The sequence below is a fragment of the Marmota marmota genome, unplaced genomic scaffold (assembly GCF_001458135.2).
Source record: "Marmota marmota marmota unplaced genomic scaffold, marMar, whole genome shotgun sequence".
NCBI lineage: Eukaryota > Metazoa > Chordata > Mammalia > Rodentia > Sciuridae > Marmota > Marmota marmota.
In genome coordinates, this window is record NW_026000108.1 from 46,599,061 (window position 1) to 46,617,633 (window position 18,573).

Here is an 18,573-nt window from a genome sequence, read left to right on the forward strand (position 1 = left end):
TCCTTCCTTCCTTCCTTCCTTCCTTCCTTCCTTCCTTTCCTTATAGTTATATTTAGAAATAACTCACATTCTGTAATAGTCATCCTCTTAAAGTAAAAATTCAGTGGTTGTCATTATACTTCAAGAACCAAGAATGGCACAACCCTAATTAGGGAACCCTAATCTAGTTTTTGTCTCTATGTGTGTCTCCTTTGGATATTTTACATAAATAAAATACTACAGTATGTTGCATTTTGTGACTAACTTGGGTGCAATATTTTCACGTTTCTTATAAATTGTGGGATATATTCATACTTCATTCCTTGTTTTACTTTTACTTTTTCTGTTGAGGCCAAAATCACATAGAATAAAATCAGCCAACAGACGCTTATATCATATTCCACAATATTCTTGTCACCCACTTCATTCTATTTTATTTCTGAATGATATTTCCTTGTATAAATATCACATATTATTTATTCATTCATCAGTGGTAGACATTTGGGTTGTTTCTATTTTTTGGCTGCTATGAATAGTTCTTCTGTGAACATTTTAATACAAGATTTTGTTGCCAATCTTTTTTTACTCATGGACTTTATGTATCATTTTGAACTCAGGTAATCATTATTCTTTTGCACATAACAAATTGTATATATGAGCTCTGGATTTAGGAGGTAAATAGTTCTTGAGCTTTGATGGTGGTGGTGGTGGTTGTGGTGAGAATTGAACCCAGAGCCAAATGCATACTTAGCATGTACTCAACCACTGAGCTACACCTCCAGCCCTATTGAAAATTGGTGAATGTAAAAGTTAACCTCAAAATGACCTCACATTTGACTCTCTCCCCACAAAATCGGTCAACCCAGAGTTTCCTTTTCTGCTAGTAATTCAGCTGTTTCTGTCAAATTTTATTCCATTCTAATCATTTTCAACACATCTTAAAAGCAAAATCTGGACTGATTTCTTCAAGGCTTTTAATATTGTACTGTCTAGTTTTACTAACATTGTGTAACCCCAGCACTAATTTCCTCTTATCAGGATGATTACAATTAAAGTCTTGTTATTCTTTATAAAATTGTCTCTTCCTAAATTCTCTTCAATCCTTCTTGCTCATCTCAGGCATATTATTCTTCCTAATGTGCAGTTATAACCAAATCAAGACTGTACTCAAAGATATCAGTTCCTCATCTCTGAAACACCTCCCTAACCTTTGTAATGTATTATATCAGCTCACTATAACACTTAACCACTAATGGATACAATATGAATTTAGGACTTACTTTCTGTCTCCCCCAATCAAAAATTAAACTCCATGAGGGAAGTTTTTTTTTTTCTTTTATTCAATTTCTGCTGTGCCCCAGTGTTTTGGACTATGTCTAGGAACTCAATGATTATTTGGTGAATGAAATAAGAACCAAACCCAGATAACAAGCACAGAATACATTGGCAGATATCAAGTTTATCAGCAGGCATAGACCTGAGGCACCTGAGAGTGTGGGCAGCACAAGGACAGGTAGTTGTTTTATAAGCTGCCTTTGTGTACTGAGGGCCCTCTGATGGCTCTCTGTGCCTTTGTTTGTAGGATTCATTCCCCCATGGATGATTTTCTATATATCATTTATATTCTCTTATAGTAGGGACAAGCAGTACGAAAACTTAACCAGACATGTAGTGTTGATTAGCCATTTACTATGTGCAAGGCACTATGCTTGATGATTGATTTAACACAGAGAAGGAAGGTTTGAATTATTATTCTAATTTAATACGAAAGAAAACTTCTTTTTAAAAAAAATGGAGGGCTGGAAGTGCTAAGTGGTATAGTGCTTGCCTTGCATGCACAAGGCCCTGAGTATGATTCTAAGCACTGCAAAATAAATAAATAAATAGATAAATAGATTAAAAATAAATAAATAAATAAATAGATGAAATAAGTGAAGAAAGTTGCTTGTGAATTAATAGATTTTGGACAGGAACCATAGCATTCATATTCATTACATTCATATTCATCTCCCAGAAAATAAAGCTCATTTCTTGGCATATAATAAAACTCAACAGCTGTTTGTTGAATGAATGGTTGACTAGATAGATAAATAAATTGTATTAACTTATAAATAATAAGAGGCTCACATCAGACGATTTTCCCCAAATGAACTGTTTGTGTTTATGAAGATTTTTAATAATATTTGTTAGAGAGTTTTTGAAAATTCTATTGGCTTCTTTCAAATCCTTTTTCTTGGCAAAACTTATCTTAATAGATTTAGTGTTGTGGTAAACAAGCCCATAAACCATATCAAACACTATAATCATGTAATTTGTCACTTCTTTAAAATTGCAAATATTATTCCCTTGGGTTTATAGTTCTTTTACAGAAACTTATCAGGGTATCCTAAGTGCCAAAGAAACTAATTTTCAGGAAATTCTGCTGTGCAGTTATTCTTTCTTACACTATTCTCTGCTTTAGGGGAAACCACAATTTACTGAGTTTCTCATAGTCTTCTGTTTTCTTCTGTGAACCACTTTTATAGTACAGTATATTATTAGACTTAGAATCAAAAACTCTTAGGGTACCCAGATGTTGTAGTGTGAGAAATGAAACATAATATTATAAGCATATAAATTTTAAAAGAGTAATTTATGAGGCCATATGAATTATCTAAGAGACTGTAGTTGAGTGTGTATTGAAAAATACATTTTCCAAGCTTTAATAAATTGAAACCATGTCTTCTGTGATTAGTGGTGTGTATGGCAATAGAGTATCTCAAAATACTATAAATTATATACCAGGAAATTATGATTAATATAAGCCTCACTTAGTTATGTTGCAATTTGGTTGACTTAAAAATAATGCTGCATTAATTTGCGTGATGTGAAATTAAATACTGCAGAAAGTTAGAATTATTTCAGTGTAAAAATTCCATGTGTTTTCAAGGCTTTATTGTGTCATATGACCTCGTCTTTGAGACCACCCAAATAAAGAACTGCTTTATGCACTTTGAATTCCCAAAGATTTGTATGTAAATGATGATATTTTGCCAAAAATTCTCATTTTTTATAACTGATTTTTAGAGCACTTCTGAAATAGGATTTATGCATCACATCCACTAAATCTTAGGATCAAAATAGCAGTTACTTATGCAGAATCCCAGAGATATAAAGGCATTTATTCAATCAAAATTCAGCACAAATAGTGGCTAAGCATAGTGTGAGTTAAGAAACCACATAACCTTTTTTGTCCTATTTGAAAGAATAACCCCACAAAATATGTATGATGTATTTATTACCTGCATTGGCTCTGATATTTGAAATCTGGAATATTCCAGAAAGGTTTATATTTTCTCTCAGGACATTTTTTTTTCAAATAAAATCTATGGAGTTGTCAAATTGGAAATCATAGGCACAGATTTATTAACATAGCTGATTTTTGTCGTTGCCATAGGTCCCTGGAGAGAAAAGTATTTTTTAATTTTCAATTCTCCAAGTGCTGAAACATATTTTGTATATGGTGAAAAGACACAATGTATATAGAATGAGTGGCTGAGTGAACATATAGTTGGTTTCAAGTTCTTCATATTTCTCCATTCTTCCCTTCAGGAAAATTCCATAGTTTGATGCAATAGTTTCTTTCTAAATTTGATTGTCCTGTAGCATTACCTTAATTTTCTGTGAAATAGAAATCTATTAATTTGTATTTTCAATCTATCTGTGAACTAGAAACTCCTATTTGGAGAGTTTTTGAACAAGTAGTCTGCTCAATTAAAATTGATGTACTTAAGGAGTGAAAGAAAAGTACTTTTATGTCCTACTTTTCAACCAGTATCTATTAAAAAAAAAATTCCACTAATTGTATTCACAGTTCTATAGATTTGAACGGGTATAAAAGATAACCAGAGAAAATACATTAACTGTGAAATACTGAATATCATTCCCATTCTGTTGTAGAATTTTACTTGTTAACAACCACATATCTCTCATTCCTAAAAGCTCAAAACAATGCAAAAATTTGGCTGAAAATGTGTGCGTAAAAGAAAATTGAAAAATATATTCATATTTGTTTTTAAAATTTGTTTAAATGAAATACTTGGGCTGGGATGTAGCTTAATGGTAGTGCACCAGCGTAGCATGTGGGACACCCTTAGTTGGAATCCTTAGCATCCCCCCCACAAAAATAATGATAAATAAATAAAATAAAATATTTTTCTTCAACAAACTAAGTGAACTCTGTCACTCATCCTGTTTACTACTAGCGCATTTATACCTACTCAGCCACTAAGTATGTTTCAAGTCAAATCAAGAAAGTGTGGTGTCATCTACCTAAAGTAAACCATCAGCAATATCACAAAAATAACTATTAAAAGGACATTTTATCATAAAACTGCCATGTGTGCATCTCTGTGTACATGTGTGTATGTATATATGACTTTTGACATTAAATATTTTAATAGTTAGCATAAGTAAAAGGAATCATTGCAGTAACATGTAATCATTACTCATAAATGCTTATCAGTTTGTTCCTAGAGAATTCAATAACTAAAATGAAATATTCATTTTTAAATAATAAAATGTTGGCAAAATGCTTTCTGAGCTTATTGTTTCAATTCATTGAACAAGTAATTTTTTAAAAAAAAATTTCCATTCAAGTAATAAGAACTGAATCCTATTTAAAGTATAGGGAAATATATCAACAATAATCAACATCAGATGAGGATCCTTGAAATACATATGGTTAGTAAATGTGGAAATAGATGATCAGAGGGATATAAGTAAAGTTAAATTTAATGAATTCTATGTGGTTTGGAAGGAAGATCCATCAACAGGAAATAATTTTGAACTAATGAATTTCTAATGATGAATCTATCTCCAAGATTTGGGATTCATTTCTAGACATTAATATGTATCATTCATTTAAAACAACTTTCATTTCACTCTGTACTCCTGAAATTATGATTTGGAGACTTGATTAAAAATTCAAGATGTCTTTGCTCACATAAACTCTTTTACTAGTAAAGATCTGAAAAATTGTATTAGAATATCTCAGTATCTTATTATAATATTACTGTTATTCTTGGAAGCTCCATTATATTATTATTATTAAAAGGCAAGGTATCTTTTAACAGCTGCTTTCTTAGGAATATTTCTCACATTTTGCACCACACTTAAATCAAAGATCTGACACTGTTCTCTACAGATGTGAGTTGATTTTTTTTAACAGATCTGTTTGCATATTCTTGTAACATGATCTATTAGGATTGAAGTGTGAGAAGGAATGCTGTTTATCCCCCCTTTGTCCTTTTTTGGAATGCATCACAGAAAGCCATTGTTAATTTAATCATCCTTTTGCTCTCCCCTTCAACAACTTATTGATTCAAGTAAATGCTTGGTTTATAACTATGTGTTCCCAGCTTCCTATGCCACAAGTTTTAGCAAGGCTTAGAGAGATATTTCATATTGGGTAACAGAGAAAAGAAGCTTTATGAGGTTTTCAAATTGTTTTTTAGTAATTGTCTAAATATCTTGTTTAAAATCATTTTGAACATTCCTACTTTCTTGGGTAAACCTGAAGCAGATATGGAGTTTAAGTTAACTGTTGGTGAAACTGTGATATTTTTTCTCACAGTCTCATATTTTGATTATGTTTCATAATTCTCACAAAAGGTTTTAGTTAATTTTTATACTCATGTATTTTTAATCTTTATTCTCTGTTGCATCCATATTGTAATTCCACAAGGTGCTGATATTCCCCATGAAATATCCACAACTTCAAACCCTGTCTGCCACTTAACTAGTATTCAGTTTTTATTTGTTGACTGAATAAATTAATCACTGAGGTAAAGGGTTGATACTGGTCGTTCAGAAATGTTTGAATTTGTATTTCTTAGCCACTGCTTTAAAACTTTCTTTCATAATTCATTTTATATTCAGTTATTTATTTAATGAATTGAGGAAATATTGGAGGGCATATTTGAAACTTTTTTTGTTTTTGTTTTGGTTTTGGTGTTGGAGATTGAACCCCAGGCCTCATGCAGGATAAGGTGGTGCTTTAGCACTGAACTACATGCCTAGTCCATGGAAATTTATGTAAATTTTTTACAAAAACTTACTCTTTGGCCCTGAAAATGTATTACATAAAGAGTTTTTGCTATTTTTTGTATAGATGGGAAATTTGCCTTTTATTCAATGGCATATTTTGTTTTTGAGCTGAACAAATGCTGGGTATCAATTCATAGCTTTATCCCACATATACAAATAATCCCTGATATAGCTTTTATCATTTGTTTTCTATGATTTTTAATGTGGTTTTTAATAGTCAATTCACTTTAGAAAATGAGAGCTGTTTCTGTGCTTTTCAGAAGATTTTTGTTGTTTTTACTGCTGTTAGAATAAAAATATCTATTCATTCAGAATCATTCTGACAGCTTTGCTGCAAAGCTTTGGAAAGACAAGAGTTCCTTTCTGAAATAGCCAATCATATTTTATTTTCACTGAAAAGCTCTTCACTAGTGTCCAGAATCAGCCACTGTGTTTTGTGGGGTTTTGTTGTTTTATAATTCTTTTAAGTTATTATTTCATTTTTGTTGGAATTGATGGTTGAGTTTTAAAAGAGTTCTCCCTTCTCCCATTCTGATTTTTCTTTCTTTCCCTGCTTTAGAGAGAATTGTCATCACTATTAACAAAAAGCTATCTGGCTAGTCTTCTTGTCCCATATTTCTAGAAATGGAAAGATTTGGGTTTTCATAGTTTGAACGATTTGGTTGGTTAATATATTACTCATTTACCAATTTCAGTAAATGGAGATTTACTGTCCTTAAAGCCAGTCTTTGAGTGAAATATGAAATGCCTGGTGAACTACTTGATGGTATTTATTTGAAAATATTGACAAATACTCATAACCCACTTGAATCAAAGTGTGAAATATGATATATCAAGAACTATGTAATGTTTTGAACAGCCAACAATAAAAAATTAAAAAAAAAATTGACAAATAAGTTTCACTGGGGATAAAATAATGAATAAGTACTTGATTTCACAAGTAACATAGTACATTTAAAATCTTCTTCCTAACAGATATGTTCTAGTAGAATGGATGTCAATGTGTAGCTCCCATAAACAGGCCACAGGAAACTTCAATTAGAAAACAGTGTGTGAAAATATAATACAGATTTGGTCAAGGTCTTTGTGGCTGGGCTTACTGTGGGTCATACTGACAGGAAGAGTTCAGCACTGATTGACTGATTAAAGGGGCCTGATCTCCACAATAAAGCCATGGTAAAACTATGGATAAAGGATTTATAAACCCCATTGTATGTGTTTTTCAATGTTGAAAGAATCACCAAAGAGGTTAGGATAAGGTCTCTATTGCTGATGTGTGTGTTGCTGAATTATAAAGAAAGGCCTTATCATTACCTTCATGAAGGATACAACTAGCCAGTGAAAACTCTTTATCCAATGGATAGAGTGTATGTGCATGTGTGCACACTAGTTAAGGAAGAAAAAGAGGGAGGGAGGGAAAAGAAGAAAAGGATGGAGGGGAAGAATGTGAATAGATGCTACTTGTGATTTTCTGAATAGCATGTGCAGTGCAGTAGAGCATTTTCTATCTTAATTCCTTTCCTGCAGAACTAAAAATTTGTTTAATTTTATCTGTGACCACTATTTATTTACAATTATGTTTATCCTTCAGTACATTTCCTATATGTCTTTTTTTTGTTAAATATTCATGATTACAGATTTTATTGATTCCAACATAAGAATAAGATCAACTCTAAATTTGTTGGTCTGCTGAAAAGATAATTATATATTTAGATGTTATTTAATGACTTCAGTTGAGAATAAATGTTACATTTTAAAATTAAAAGCAGTGCTTTTAATCTTACTGAAGTAGATATTATTTTATTTTTAAAAATGTAAGCATTTGCTTATTTTCTTTATTTTTATGTTTTATTGGAGAGTGAACCCAGGAGCCTACTATGTCTGATCTACAACCATAGCCTTTTTAAATTGTATTTTGAAAGAGGCAACTAAAAAAATTTCTGAGGCCAGTTTGTGATCCCCCTATCTCAGCCTCCAGAGTAGCTGCAATGATAGACCCAAGCCACTGCATCCAGCTGCTGCTGTATATTTTTACACAAAGAAAAGCTTCAAATTAGTTTTATAATATAATATCAAAGTGTTAGGAAAAATTATTGTAATTCTGAAAGTTGTATTAGTACTCTGTTTTCAGAAGCCCCTGCCAGACATAGTAAATGGAATGGTTAATTTACATTTCATATTCAGCAGTTAAACTTGACTTTACTAAAGGAATCAAAGTCCATAACCTGTTTAAAACACTGATCATTCACATGATGTCTTTGTGTGGCCTAATGCATTTTATGAAATAAGTCCCCTTCCACTGTTTCTGTCTGTGGCACTGGAGGGGCATCATGGCACCTTTACTCCATGCCTAACCATCACACTTCCATCCTCGCCACCTTCCTCTAAGGAAGCATTTCCTAGTGTGAGAAACATGGATGATAATATCGTCCAACTTTCATTGTTGTGTATTTGAAATAAGTGATGCTTTTAAATCACCAGCACATGAAGACCACTTAATAAATGTTAGCAATTGTTTTAGTCAGCTTTGTTCGCTGCTGTGACTAAAGGACCCAACCGGCATAATTACAGAGGATGAAAAGTTTATCTGAGTGCTCATGGTTTCCAAGGTCTTTGTCCATTGACGGCTGGCTCCATTTCTCCTGGCATGAGATGAGGCTGAATATCATGGCGGAGTGTGTGGCAGAGGGAAGCAGTTCACTTCATGGTGATCAAGAAACAGAGAGAGACTTCACTCTCCAGATTCAAAATATATACCCCATAGCCATGTCCCTAATTAACCACTTTCTCCTGTCACACCCTGCCTATCTCCAGTTACCACTTAGTTAATCTTATCATGCATTAGTTCACTGATTGGGTTAAGACTCTCACAATTCAATTGTTTCTCCTCTGAACCTTCTTGCATTGTCTCACACAAGAGCTTTTGGTGGACACCTCACATCCAAACCTTAATAGCAATTATCATTGTCACCTCACCTTATGTCACCTCTACCAATATCTTTCTCATTTCCCAGACTCTCTTATTTTTCATTCTAGTATTTTTAAAGAATCAAATAGGAAATGATTTTTAAGACTGATATTATTAATATTCTTATTATAATGTTGTAAATACCAAATCATAAATAAAATTTAGACTATATTCTTAATCTGATTTTAAGGAGCATCTCGATTTGACTTTTGTCTTTACTCCAACCTTCTGGTTGGAACATGTCCTATATCCATACATGTTGATTTGTCTTTATGGGCCAATGAAAGTTAGCTTCATTCAAGAAATCTTATTTCAAAGCCCTAATACATGTTGATTATTTCATTTCCTTGAAATTCTTCAACTACTTTTATCCTGTTCATGATGTCTTAATCCTGCATAGTCATATGTGCATTCTTTTTCCAACCACAAGCTTCTTGAGTCCCACAGGACCAGGGAGAGCCTCAGTACCTTCCTTGCAGGACACCTGCCCAGCTCCTCACCTCTGTTTTGAACTTTGTCTCATCTGGTCTTGTTGTTATCCTATAACTTTTAGATTTTAATAATCAGGAATACTATCTCCTCTCTTTTGAGACTCTACCACACTCAGATGAATTTCTGACATTTCCTTGATTTCAACAGATACTGAGCTTTTTTGGCAGACCCTTGGAACTCCATCCAGTACAGGACCGCCCAAGCCTGAAATAATAACTGACACTGAGGGGGACTTTAGACAACACCCACATACTATGTTTAGTAACTTTCAGCAGCCACATTTGTAGATGCTAAGTATGTATTAGGAAATAAATCAGCATACCTTTTTAACAGTGTCTTTTGAATTGCTTTTTACTAGATTCTTGTTTATTATGAATTTGTAATGCTTATTTTTAAGAACATGTTGAACAGCCAGTTTGAAGTTTCTGACATTTAAAAGACTGGGAAAATTATAATATGTGAAATTTGACACAGTTTTGAAATTTTTTCTTCATGAATATAATTGGAGGACAATGTGAAATATAATTTTATTAAATGTTGAAAAGTTATGGCAACTAGTTATGAATTCATTTATTGAAATATTTGCCACATTTTTAGCAGTCTTTGTGGGAGGTCACAGTTTTGTGTATATGTAGTGTCAAGAAATGAGATTAATGTTACCCTTATGTTGTGCTCCATAAGTCAAAAAATAGCTGAACATTAATTATTTTATGATGCTCCACTCATTAGAATGTTTTTATATTAAACCACCTAAATTTCATGCTTTCCTTTTTGACCTCAGCACATAATTGCCTTTGGTTACTCTTTCAAGTTGTCAGTTTTAATTGTTGCTGTGTTACACTGAATTACAAACTGAAATATCATTTAAATTATGTGTCTTCTTTTTTAAAATACCCTTGTTAGAATTCAGTATATTAAAAGCCTACTGGTAGCAGATGTACTTTTTAAGAAAGTGGATGATGGGTTGATATTTCATTGGGTTTTCAATGCTATTTTCATTGCCAAGTATTTGGACTAGATTTTTAGAGCACATTTTTTGAAACTGAAATGAATGTGTTGGCATGTAAAATGGCACAGAGAAAATACACGTACTTAAGAAAATTATGTCAAAGGCTCTGCTGAAAGTCAATTGGTAATATTTGCTTTATGGCAGAATTTTAATAATGAAGGTTTTCCTAAAGTCATTGCCAATAGAGTGCAAACATGTCCAGTTTCAGATATAAAAGTGTCCCCATCTATGATTAAGAAACTTCTTTAAAATCATTACCCTTAACTTACTAATAGTTGAAATTAATTTTTTCTTTGGAAAGCCAGTCTATTTCATTGTCATTGTTTAGTTTTTAAAAGAGATTTTTTTCTTTCTTTTCATAATCCCTGGGATGTAGGGAAGAAAGGCCATTTGCCCACACCTATTCATAATTCAGTACTGCTTCTGTATATATTATCCCAGTACTCCAAATGTTGTTTAAACAAATGGATGATAATGTTGTACTAGCAGCATGGGCCATTCATGACATCTTTCTTTCAGATTTAATAATTCTTCAGTATATGTTCTACAGCTTCGAATCTACTTTTTAAATCTCTTCAGGTTAGTTTCTGGGTTATGTTGTATAGCCCAATAAAGCAATAAATATTTATTTTCTTATGCACTTCTGTAGTTTAGGAATCCAGGGGTAGTTCAATTAGTTCATCATGGTTCCAGGTCTCTCATGCATTTGCAGTTACCCAAAGGCAGCTTTTCTGGTGGCTGAGGAGCATCCTCCAAGATACCTCCCTCATTTGTACTGCAAGTTCCTGCAGCCTGTCAGCAGGATACCTCTGTTTCTTGCCCCCAAACCCCCCGCATGGGGCTGCTTGAGTGCTCTCAAGATGTGATGGCCAGCTTTGCACAATGTTAAGTGATCCAAAAGAGAGGCTGAACCCACCATGTCATTTTAATGAACTGCCCTGAGAAACTGCACTCTCATTTCTACCATACTGTGTCCATCAGAAGTGAGTCCCTGAGTACAGCCCATGTTCAGAGTCAAGAGAAGAGGAAATAAGAATGGAAGTGTGAAAGAATTATAAATAGACTAAAACCGTCACATATTCCTCTTTAAAAAAACCCCCATTAATTTCCTAGGTTATCTGATCTATTAGATTTTAAATGCTACTCTAGAACTCTGAAAATTCATATAGATCTCTCTTATAGAGTCATAGACCTGTATTTTCAAGTTCCTATCAGGTGTTTTGCTTTTCTTTTTGTTTTTACTTTTTGTTTATTGCAGTACAAGCTAAATATTTGTTGATGCCAGAAACCTGGTAGCCATCCTTGTCACATGATATTTTGCCCCTCCCATTCAATTATCAAATCATGTAATTTCTTGATCCTAAATATAGATTAAATATGTTCTCTCTCACTACCCATGTAAAGTGACTCTTCTCTCATCTTTACTGCTACAAATAGCCTAATTTGCATTTCATCTCCATTCTTTTCTTTTTTAAATTCTCTAACAGAATTATTGTTTTTCAAATATACAGGATTTGGAGTAAAGTGTGAAGTGCAGGAATTGGAAAATAAATATAAATGTAGGCTGTTTTGTTGATATTTTTATAAGCACAACAAACAAATAGGACAGGATGAAGATTTTAGTTCTGCTATATGTAGTTTAGTCTGCAGCTGTTATTTTTTTGACTGAATCACTGAGTATATTTAAGAGAATAAAGTGTTTCCTTCATCTGTCCCATAACTAACTTACTTATCCTCAACTTGGTGATAGTACACTCAAATCTTTGTTTTGGTTATATTTCTCTAGTGATGATGTAGCATGTTCCTCCCAGCCTTCAGTGACCACTGATATTCTAACTTCTGTGTTTATTCTTCTTCTGTTACTTTATGGTTTACTACTTGAACTCCTTACATGTTCCTATGACTTTAACCCGAGTACTCCTGCTGAGTTCTAGACTCATGAATCCAAGTGACTTTTGCACATATCCAGGTACTATTGTGACACCTAAAGTTCAATGTGTATAAAACTGAATTACTTGTGCTTTACCTTCAACCAATTAATTTTCCCTTTGTCTTTGATCTTTTACTTATTCTTATTGATAATATCTTTCCTATAAGCCTATATTTTATATAGAAATCCCTCCTTTGTAAGGCCCTCTCTAGTGTGCTAGAATTATCCTGGAAAATTTCTGTACCCTGTCTTTGGGGTCCAGGAAAAACCATCTGACTTTTGTTTGGACACCAGGTTTTACCTCCCTGATTCCCCACCTGCAAAAGTTCTTCAGGGACTTACAGCATATAGAGTCAGACATCATGGGGCAGGAGAGAGAACCCAAGGAGGGGGATCCAGGAAAAGAAGAGGTTTTAACAACAGAAATAATGGGAGTGATTTCTGACAAAACTAGTGAGCAAGAGCAGGGAGCTATTTCTCATATTATTTAATATTTCTTTTTACTTAGTTTCCTCACAGTTACTCCCTTGTCAGAAGCACATTTTGTTAGGAATATGATTGATATGGAGTTTGGGGAGTTCCACAGGTTCTGACCATATTCAGCAGAGATGTTTAGTTAGTTCACATGCTCCTAATCAGGTTCATGGTCAGGGAGTAGTGTAATGCAAAGCACCCTACCAGATCATTGCCATATTTCATATCTAACACTTTTCCAACTTATTCAGCAATTACCTATTACACATCTAACAGAGGGCATTGTGTTTCTTGTTATAACCAATTTACCTCATGGCTAAATGTAGGAAGGAGCTCAAGAAGGTATGTTTATGCCTTCTTGGCCCGAAATTAATTTGCCACGATCTACTTCACAATGCCTAATAAGTGCTACCCTGACACAACATGCAACAGACTATTTGAAAATAAAATAATAAAGGATATAATATGGAGAACAAGAGACAGATTTGCCACACCACATTTGGATTGTTGGCATATTCAATCTTGGCCATTTCTTGTGTAAACAAAACCTTTCCGTTGGTAGCATGACAACTGAATGATAGAAAACCTTATTTTTAACTTAAACCTTCCCCCCACCCTTTGGACTTGGGTTGCTGATGAAAATATTCAGAAAACTAATTAAAGGTAATTTAAATAGCTAATTAGATAATGTTAGAAAGTAGTTTCCTGTAATACATTCCTTGAAACAAAGCATCCATCATCTGCAGACTATAGTTTGTCACTGGGTAACTGAAACAAATGCAATTACATGTTAAATGGAAGAAAGTTTTGACACATTAACTCTGATCTTTGTAAAAATTGCCATATACATAACATTTGTATCGCTCTTACATAAAAAAATACATGGGAAATTTGGATCTCCACATTTTAGTTGACTTTGCATCTGCCTAGTGTCTGGTTCTAAATGATATTTTTGACAGTGAAGACCCAGATTAAAGCTATGTCAGTGTTTTGACAAAATTGACTGATGAGTTTAATCATCCGAATTGTCCACTTAGTCAAACAAATGCTTTGACAGTGTGATTTACTTATATGTTGTTTCTTTGTTCAATTAGCTTGTGTTTTTAATTTAATCGACTGGTTAAATCAACATAATAAGTCCAGATGAATGCAATGTTTGGAAGCTATTTCAAAGTGATTTTATTTAAATAGTTATATCAAAGTTAAGAAATAATCTTCTTCAACAAATGTACAGAACACAGTATAAAGCATCTGAAAACTGTGATTTTAAGGACCTTGAGGGGGAAACAAAAACACCTCTATGACTCTCTTTGAACTATATAAATCATGGAAACTGGATTCCTTAACTGAAATATTTTTATTATTCAAAGATTCCACTATGTAAGAACTTTAAATGAAAATGTCTTCATCTATGAAAACAGAATCTTCTTATTAAAAAAGATTTTAATCTCTAATTTTTGAATGAAAAATTTTGATTTGTTTTTTCTAAATATTATTTTAAAATTGAGAATGATTTGAATATATATCACGAAACAAATCAATATTTTCTGTTTCAAATGAAAACATTTATAGTTATAAAATATCTTTCTCATCCCTCCCTTTTTTGCCTCTCTTTTTTTCTTCTCTTGTTCTTCTTTTGCATCTCATGCTTAGTAAAAAACAAAACAAACAAAAAAGAACAACACATGAAAACTTGCATATATTTATTTAAATGCATATTTTATGTATGTGTGCATTACTGAGTTAATTTACAACTATCAATGCAAATTTAATCTATCACACATGTTTCTCCATAATTGATTCTCTTATATGGAGGTCAACTTTTGACAGTTGGTAAATTCTTCACTTAATTTCAGTTATATGCTTTGAAAGAAGTCTTCTTGAATTTTTACAACATTTAAATATTTTGTTTTCTTCCATTAATGTGATGGCATTGTTCAGTCTTAGAATGGGAGTCTTCAACTGACATGAAAAGATAGAAATTTTCTTTCTAAAAATTAACTATATATGTTTATTAAACATTCTAGATAGGAAAGGCAGCAGAATACAACAGACACTAGTATGGCAATATGTAAATCAATGGATGTGTAACTGATGTGATTCTGCAATCTGTATACGGGGTAAAAATGGGAGTTCATAACCCACTTGAATCAAAATGTGAAATATGATATATCAAGAACTATGTAATGTTTTGAACAACCAACAAAAAAAAATTAAAAAAAAAAACATTCTAAAATGAAGCAACAAACTAGGAAAAAAAAAAAAAAAAGAAGTTGCCACAAATGGAGAGGACAGATGTTTAGCTTCCTTGTTATACAAAGAAGTTTTGCAAAGCAAATCTTAAATGTAAGTAAGCAATTCAGATGAAAGAAAAATAAAGGTTAAAAAACATGAAAATATACTCTGTTGTACAATAAAGCTGTAAGTTTAAAATAGATATTACACTTTTGTTCTTTATCAAAAAGACAAAATTTAAAGGCATTGATAATGTTTAATATGAAATGAAAACTATTACTGGTGAAAGTAGACATTTTTATTTTTATTTTTTCAAATTAGTTGATAATTTCCAAATTTGAAATGTGTTTTACTCTGACACATTGATTTTTTTTCAGAAATATGCCACAAATAAACTTAGATTATTATATTTTTTTCCAAAATATTTCAGCTAAGATACATAGATACATTTATACTTATTTATAATATTAAGAAACAAAATACTGAGTTCTTCATAAATGCTGATAAGTATAGGATAGGCTAATATGTAGATATTCTAAGGTACCATTAAAATGAAGAAAATAACATCCAGAAGTGAAAATATTCCACCATATATAATTAGCCTTACAAATAAAATAACACATTACAAATAATAATCAAATAATATGTTTATAATGTCTAAATTTACCTGAGTAATACACAATATCAAAAGAGGTGGGAAGAAACATACAATGTCAGTTTTTGTTTGGACAATTAATTTTATCCTCACCACAACTGATTTCCTCTTGACAGATGGAGAAAGAGTGTGGAGAGGGAGATATAGGAAAACATAACTTTTCTCAACAAAAATTTCTACGTTCTTAATGGAAGAGCATGTATTATTTATAAATTTATTCATAAAATTTATCAATTATGTGAATTATCAAGCAATGGAATTTTTTTTTAAAAAAACATGTTTTAATTATTAATGATCCTTTATTTTATTTGATATATGGTGCTAAGAATCAAACCCAGTGCCTCACACATGCTAGGCAGGTGTTCAGTACATAAGCCACAACCCCAGCCTCAAACAATGGAACTTTAAAAAATTGATACAGAGTACTTAAATATGTATTTTTAAAGTCAGCAGCAGTGCAATTTTGGGTTGATTTTTTTTTTAAAGAAAGGAACACCATAAGAGAGAAAAAGAAAATAAAGACCTCTTAATTTTATCTGAATATCTTACTCTTCAAACTATATTAATATTTCTACATAGTCCACTTCGCACACAAGCAAAGTTTTAGTAGGAAATTCAGAATGCCTTTTTTCTCACTTATTAAAAAAAATGCGATAAATTTTTAAGAAATAATTGTAAGATTTTTCAAAATCCTTTACAGTTAATGAAAGGGGAAATATTCTATTTTTACTAAAATTATGAATCCTCACTGTGGTGTTCCTTGTGTTAGTTGACCCCAAGCCCTGGGCAGGCAGACAGGTGCGTGGCGCCCTTCCCTACTAACCTTGTGCTTTCTTCCTCCTCCACTATAGCTTTCAGCAGAGCCCCAATCCCAATGGCGGTGGTCCGCAGAGAGCTCTCCTGTGAGAGCTACCCCATCGAGCTCCGCTGTCCAGGAACAGACGTCATCATGATCGAAAGTGCCAACTATGGGAGGACTGACGACAAAATCTGTGACTCCGACCCTGCTCAGATGGAGAATATCCGATGTTATCTGCCAGATGCCTATAAGATTATGTCTCAAAGGTATGGTATCTTTAATATTCTGTTCTTGGCTCGTGTAACATAAACCTTTAAGGGGCACCAGTGTGACTATGAAACATGGGTAAGGACATCAGCAGTGTTGTATGTTTCATGATAATCTGAGACAATATCTAATTAAAATTTATTACCTTGTTCATTACGTTTCTTGGTCTAATCTGCATGTTATTATTTTGACAGAGTTCTCTACAACTTGGTTATTATACCAGTGATGAAAGATATTTTTTACAATTTCAACCACAATTTTCTCCAAAGAGTGCAGAAATATTCTTTGTTAATAATAATTTTGTAATCATGTAAAAAAGAGGAATAAAAATTAAATTAATATGTCATTTTGGTAATTAGTGAATATATAAAAATTATTGATGAATGATTTTTCACCCTAAGTAAATTGTTTTTATTTGTTTTAATCAGATAATCAAATATAGAAATCTGTAGAATCCCTTGGGGTGGGGTTTAAGGAGGAGATTCTACATTTCTGTGATTAGGTTTTCATTTAAATGTAGCAGAATTTTAACTTCATTAGCTATTTGATCTCTATAAGATTCTCACGGAAATTGTGTTAATTGTTTTGCTGATACTGTTAAGGACATCCAAAATAAATCCTTAATCTTAATCTTGTAATTATTGGGCGGTGGGGAGAGAAGACAGACTCAGTTTTGGTGGATCCTCTGGACCTGCTGAACTGTACAGGATACATACGTGAAATGATGAATCTGGAGAGTAAAAATACTTTCAATACCCTCAGTAAATCCCTTGAGTAAGCCCTCCCAGTGTTTTTAAAGTTAGAGTTAGTAGCTAACTAAAAAACTGTTTAATTCTACATCAAAGCAAGTTCCTTGCTTGCACTTGATCTATTCATGTTCTACATTTTCACTTTTTCAAAATATGTGTTTTTGACTCTTGGGAAAAAGAAATTGGCTCCACCTTGTGGAATGGCCAAAGTTACCTAAGTTGCTTGATAATGAACTTAGTTTTAAATATTTATGTCAACCACAGCATGTTAGATAATGTTAATTATTACTATGATACATATAAGCCATAATAATAGTAGTTTGGACAGTTTAATTAGATTAATGCTTTAAAATTGAAACCATAGAAAGCAAATCTTCTAAACAATATTTTTGATTAATGTGATTATTTTAATTTAAAATTCTAGAAAGAGACTATCAGGATCTACATATATTTAAGCATGAAGGATTATAACTAAATACAAAAAGTGATTAATATTAATATACTCTGATATAATCTTGATAAAAATGTTTTATAACTTTAGTCTCATACATTAGATAGTGACAGGTAATGCAGATGTTTTAATATACATTGAAAATGTACTTAGACTGTACTTAGACTGTATACTAATATGTAAACTACGAATGAAAAATTTGGAATTGGGATTAATAGGTTATAGCACTGGATGCCAATACTTGCCTGCAATAGAACTATCCAATCTGATATCTGTTCAAGATGAACCATGTCACCACTGAATTTAAGATTGCATTATTGTGGGGCTTCAAGTGTAACTTAGTAGTAGAGCATGTGCTTAGCATGCACAAGGACCTGGATTCAATCCTCAGCATAAACACTCTCCTTATTACATTGAAACATAATGAAACCTACATTATCAACCAGTTAGCCTTTGTTTAAAGATTGTAGGCTTCTAC

General features: G+C 32.4%; 1 protein-coding gene across 30 annotated transcripts in view; it reads left to right on the top strand.

Moving 5' to 3' along the window:
* Adgrl3 (adhesion G protein-coupled receptor L3) overlaps nt 1–18,573 on the top strand; it is a 790,900-nt gene that overhangs the window by 340,365 nt on the left and 431,962 nt on the right. For all 30 annotated transcript variants that reach the window (XM_048784572.1, XM_048784544.1, XM_048784554.1 and 27 more), the window contains one exon: nt 16,681–16,894. In XM_048784572.1, the coding sequence (XP_048640529.1) occupies nt 16,681–16,894 (214 nt within the window). The remainder of the gene's footprint in view (nt 1–16,680; nt 16,895–18,573) is intronic.